The 6,001-nt window shown below is 36.4% G+C and overlaps 1 protein-coding gene across 1 annotated transcript in view; it reads left to right on the top strand.

Annotated features, from left to right (window-relative positions):
• The first annotated feature begins 1,254 nt into the window (after positions 1 to 1,254).
• The window catches only part of CNST (consortin, connexin sorting protein), a 34,492-nt gene continuing 29,745 nt past the window's right edge, over positions 1,255 to 6,001 (top strand). The window contains 3 exon segments of the mRNA XM_029287235.1: positions 1,255 to 1,639; positions 3,763 to 3,953; positions 4,813 to 4,843. Coding sequence (XP_029143068.1) covers positions 1,294 to 1,639; positions 3,763 to 3,953; positions 4,813 to 4,843 — 568 coding nt within the window. The 5' untranslated portion in view covers positions 1,255 to 1,293.

Below are 6,001 nucleotides of genomic sequence, written 5' to 3'. Positions count from 1 at the left end.
CGTTTTTTCCCTGTTCCTTGACAGCTACCAATGAACTCACCTTCCATCTCTTGACTGTTTATGTCAACTTTCCATTATTTCCCCAGCCTCCCACTGTGTCTTACATCTAGTATGACTCTGTGCATGTTGCTATAATGTTATGTTTTTATAACTATACTGGCCTACCTTGTCTGGGTTTGGCAGCTAAACAGGATGTGGCCTGGTTGCAATTTAGATGAGAAATCCATCAGGAAATGCCAGAGCTGTAGGCTAGGTAGGGAAAAAAACATTGCAAAACAAGGCAGTGACAAACCACTTCTGTATTATTGTCAGGAAAACAACATGGACATGTCTATGTAATCACCAGGAGCTAAATTTGACTCAAGTAAATTTATATGTTATGAATCAAAAAGATGCACAACAACCTGGAACAAACCAATAGCAAATCAATTCTGTCTTTTTGCTCAGAAAACATACGGAATATCCATGAAGTTACCAAGACTTGAGCTGAACTCAAAGGAAACTTGATTTTACCGGCAGCAGGTAATTTAGCTCTACTACTGTACTTTCCTATTTCTGAACTTAAAAGGTTGGGAACTTAATTTAATAGTCAATAAATAATATATGAACAATCTTCTCCTATTTATGACTGGAAGTATTTTCACTATGAAATTAGTGACTTTAATTTGGAAATAGTTCCAGTCTTATCTCTTATCATAGTGAAAATAATTTAATCGTCAAATTTATTATGTGTTCCATTATTTTACCATCCTATTGAATTTCATCTTTGAAAGGCAAATATTTAAGTATTTCTACTTAATTTTCCCCCATTTTAGAAAGAACATGAAAGTTATAGAAGATGTGGAGTTTAAGGTTTACAAAGTGCATCTCAGATGGATAATTAATTGCTTAATGTAAGAGCTAGCAAGGCAATTTTACTAATTATAATGTAAGCTTTTCTTTGTTTAGACAACTTGTTAAATATTAGATTCTCAATTAGTGTTTCGGTTTGGCTAATTACAACATTCTAACTTTCACAAAGGCACATCTGTAGATATATGAATTTTAAGTCATTGTCTTTGAAATAACTATACTTTTAAAAGAAAAAGCTACGGTATTTCATATTTATAAAATCTGATGATTTTATTTCACAACTATGAAATGCTAATTATCTATAATGGTAGAAAGCTAATACCATTCTACAATCTTAGCAAAGCTTGGTAGTGAAGATATATTATTAACATCTCCATTGTTTTGGCTTTTTTTTTTAGTGCTGAGAGTTATTTGGACAAAGTGGAAATAAAGTTCATTATAATGGATGATAGGGAATCTCCTACGAATGATCTTCCTTTAAATTTACAAGATGTACTTCATGCTGACATACATGAAGAAAGGATCAAAAGTTGCTTGGCTTCTTCTCCAGATGAAAATGAAAATCAGTGTAAGAGTAGGAAGCATAATACTCTGAAAAACTCTCATAACACAATGGGAAGAGTTGAGCAGGACAGCATTAATAATAACGAGGACAGTAGAGACTATACATCTTGCTTCCAAGAAGATGAAAGGGATAGGCCATGTAAAAGTTTGAAATCAGACATGCCACAGAAGCTTGGTTCTGAAAAAAAGAATCCAAGAAAAACAAAGAGTGCTAGCAGGAAAGGCAAGTGGTTTTCTAAATACACATGTATTGATAGTATAGGTTTGCTCAATTTCCTTGAACTATTTTGTATTTGTACATTTGACTACACTTGGCAAAAAATGCTTCAAATTTTCTTTTAGAAATTTCTGTCTAAAGTCATACAGAGGATTGATGAAAGCAACAACAATCTCAACTATTTCTCTGAACCTAACTTCACAAACCAGATTCACAGCTCATCCTCTTGCCTCCCAAGCTCATTCCCACATATCATTACAAGCTGCCACCCAAATGCAATGCTCATTATGCATTCTCCTCTTCTTCCAGTCAGATCCCACTCTCACTCGGGCCAATAGATGTCTCAAATCTAATTACTATCACGGCAAAGGCATGCAGAACCCTCCATCTCTCACAAGGGAGAGCAACTGCTTCGCCATGACTCCACACACCCAATTCGTCTTTATCAATAGAACCACCATGTCCAAGATCTTAACAGTTCTCAGTCACTGGTCCCAAGCTCATGGAATAAAAGGGCAGGTCCCATTGTGGATAAATGGTGGGTTAAAGAATAGAACAGAAAGATAGGGAATAAATAGACATTTTTCACAAAGGAGGTATTGTAGCTAGTCGGGTCCTCTGGGGTTCTACCTTAGGGTCAGTGCTTTTTAACACATTTGTAAATTACCTGGAACTGGACATGACTAGTAAAATAGTCAGGTTTGCCGATGCCACTAAATTGTTCAGAGCGGGAAAACAATAAGAGACTGTGAAGAACTCCAAAGGAATTTCTGCAAATTAGGAGAGCGGGGACCAAAATAGCAAACATCATTCAGCAAGGGGCAAGTGTAAAGTGATGCACATTGGTGTTAAAAATCCTAGCTATTCCTACAAACTAATGAGACCAGAGCTAATAGTGACAAATGAGGAAAGAGATTTTGAAGTAATGGTAAACAATCTAATGAAGAAGTTGAGACAATGTGTATCCACTGTTAAAAAAAAAAAGGTAAGCAGTGTGTTAGGGATAATAAGACACAGTATTGAAAATAGAGATGCTTGTATCACAATACTAGATCTGCTTGATGCCCACCTAGTGCTTAGCTCTCACCTGTGGCTCCAAGTAGCTGTACACGTGCAATGGCCAGACCCCAGTAAACTGTCTTGGCAGATGGGCCAAACCAGGTGAAAGTAGCTAACAAATCCTCAACTCTTGATGAGATAGAGGATTCGTCTATCCCAGCAAGTGAAGTCTGGCCCTGGAAGATTTATTAGAGAAGACTGATCAATAGTCAAGGAGGCAAGCCCAGTAGGCATTGTGGAGCACAAGACGCTTAGATATCCTGGTCACCCACTGCAGCAGGACAGGTCTCCAGCTGTAATGATTCATCAGGCCACTGGATTAAGGTCTCTTCTGCCAAAAGATTGGGATTGCCCCTGTGCAACAGCTGTTCCACTTAGAGCTCCATCACACACAGGTTTCTGTTGTGCAATTTATCCTCAACAATTCATCTGCAAATCATATCAGTCCAAACCTAATTCATTAGCACTTCCAGACTAGGACTCCAGAGCCATCTTTCTGTCCAAGTGTAGTAATTCTTTAGCATTCAAGTAGAGCTGATATGCACAGCATTGCGTCTTCTTTGACTCTGAAGGACAACCATATATAATGAGGCTTTTTTGCCCCATACTCACCACTATAGCCCTTATCAACCATCTCCTGTGGGGCACAGAATCTGCAGGAAAAACGTGGATTTACTGCATGAACTGCATTGGGGGGGGAAACACTCAGAAGGCAATGAGAAAGAAAGATTTCATTTCCCACTGTGATTTTTTTTGTGTCATATCTACATTGTCCTGGGAAACTTTGACCATTTAAAACAGTGTTTCTCAACCTTGACAATTTTAAGGCATGTGGACTTCAACTCCCAGAATTCCACAGCCAGCAATGCTGGCTGTGGAATTCTGGGAGTTGAAGTCCACATGCCTTAAAATTGTCAAGGTTGAGAAACACTGATTTAAAATAACTTCAGGGGTTGAGAGGAGACAAAAGTTTCTGTCAGCAGATCTATGTTTGTATCTAATTTGAAATAATCAGGGGTATATTTTTCTGACATTACTGTTCTTAAAAGAAAAACCAATTATTTCTTTTAACATTTCTGCAGCCAAACAAGAGAAAGCTGACTTTACAGCAGTATCTTATGTGCAAGGGGCAGATGGAAACAAGACAAATTCAAACCATCCTCTGAAAGAACCAGCTCAAACTTTACAATTAATCTTCTCTCTTCTTCAAGAAGAATTTAAGCAAATGGATTCAAGTGTACTTCCCCTCTTCCTGCATCAGGTAGTAAGAAGATGTTTATTATCTTTTTTTTCATATTGTTGATGTTGATATTCTTTATCCCATTAATTTCAAAATGTATAAGTAAAAACTCTGCACGTAATTTTAAATATTGTCTTATTAGAATCTGAATCTATTGGCTCAGGGGCGATACGTTTATTCTGTATTGAAGTTTTCAGTTTCATTTCACATCACTTCTGTTAACAGAATCAAGTAGCAGATATCAGCTCTACTTGAATGCTAAAGAATCACTACACTTCCTAAGAGATCAGGCATAGGTAACCTGCTACTCCTATGCACTTTGATTTGTGCTCTCCAAGCTCCCTGCCGTCCTTGCTGTTTTTAAAAAGCTTTGTAATTCAGTTAATAACAACAGCTGGCATGCTGCAAAGTATCAAACCCTTGTATAATATTTATCTATAGTTAAGCTGCACAAAGATCCCACAGAGATAATAAAACATCCTAAGGGTTTAGTTCAAAATGTGATAAATTGATATTTTGTATGTGAGTATGGTAGCTTTGTGTGAGTGAACACTTTATACAGTCTCACTGGTCCAAATATGTCTGTAGTTCAAAATAATACCCGTGTAATAAAAAAGCAAAGTGTGCTGCATTAAAGGAAACAGCACTTGGTTAGGTGCAACGTGATACATAAGGCAGTGCTCTTCTGAATGTCCTTATTGACTATATCTGGCATTTGTATTTTTTTTTTAGTGTGCCAGGTATCTTAATAGTTCAGTTTGGTTTTTCAAGCTTGTATAAATTTATTAGTATGTCATTAATTTTATGACCCCTACAGGCAAGAATAATGTATAATAAAAATATATAAAAAGTTTTTTTTTCTCCTTTTCTTTCTTTGCAGATTGCTGAAACTTACTTTCAAGATGGAGAATGTATCCTTTTTAAAAAATACAACATTGAATGTGGACCGATATCAAAATACAAACGTATAGCTGTGGACTTTCAACTACAGTTCAATAAAACCAAAATTCTTCTTGCACTTATGCTTATTTTGATTTATTAATGCTGGGGGAGATAAATAAATGCTAATTTTCTGAAATATATGTAAGCATGGTATTCAAGAAGGCACACTGTAAAAATTCATTGTATGTTTAGAAAGTGTTTCATGTTTAATGATTTGAACCTTTGTTCATTGTGGTAGCAAGATATATTTTTTTTTGCTGCATTTCTTATCACACTAATTCCACCGAATACAATACTTTCTGTTGCATTTAAATTCCCAGGCCATATAATTAATCATTCTATATCCTGCTCTATATCTCAACACATTTATGTGTTTTATATATATTCAAAGCCTTCACCTTAGATATTTTTGTCAGGAAGGTTGCTCCATTGCACATGCTCAAAAGTTTGCCCCTTACCATCTCCTCACTTTTTTGATTGTCATAGCAGTATGTTTTAAGAGTCCTCTCTGCACTTCTTGGAAGAGTAAAACTAAGGACTTTATTCATTCCTGTTGACTCTCTTGTCAAGTAATTTTCTTTCAGTTGAAAGTCGGAACCAATGTTGGTTCTTCTCACCCAAAGGCTGTGACCTTAAATGCTTTTATCAATGGTTATGCTCATTCACACAATGCTTCTTCTGCGTTCAGGTACCTGTTGAAAGAGCATTATGAATTGCAAGCTACCTTTACAGGAGCTACGTAAATGATCTTGTGACTGTTCCAGACCATTGCTGTATATGAAACAACAAAATCAGCAACCACCATGGCATTCTCATTCCACAGAATTTGCCATAATCAGTCTTATATTATGACTAAGAAGACTTGTCTTCCTTTATTGTGCTTTTCCATGCCCCTAAACAACCAAGAACTATCATGATCTAATGTTTCAAGCCATATGCTTGAACGCAAAGAAGAAGAAGCGATTGTCAGGATTTGCAAACTGAGTGTAGGTTATCAGCTTCAAAGCCTAATCAGCAATACTGGGAAACCTACATGCGCCCACATCAAATTTTCCTCCTATCATAAAAATGGTGCTAGTTTGAAAACGTATCTATGAGTGTCAGTCTGTGTCTGTATTTTCCTTCAT

This window comes from Protobothrops mucrosquamatus, unplaced genomic scaffold, assembly GCF_001527695.2.
Source record: "Protobothrops mucrosquamatus isolate PMUCROS unplaced genomic scaffold, P.Mucros_1.0 scaffold_265, whole genome shotgun sequence".
Lineage (NCBI taxonomy): Eukaryota > Metazoa > Chordata > Lepidosauria > Squamata > Viperidae > Protobothrops > Protobothrops mucrosquamatus.
The sequence above is the reverse complement of the archived record's forward strand: the minus strand, read 5'-3'. Positions and strand labels throughout refer to the sequence as shown.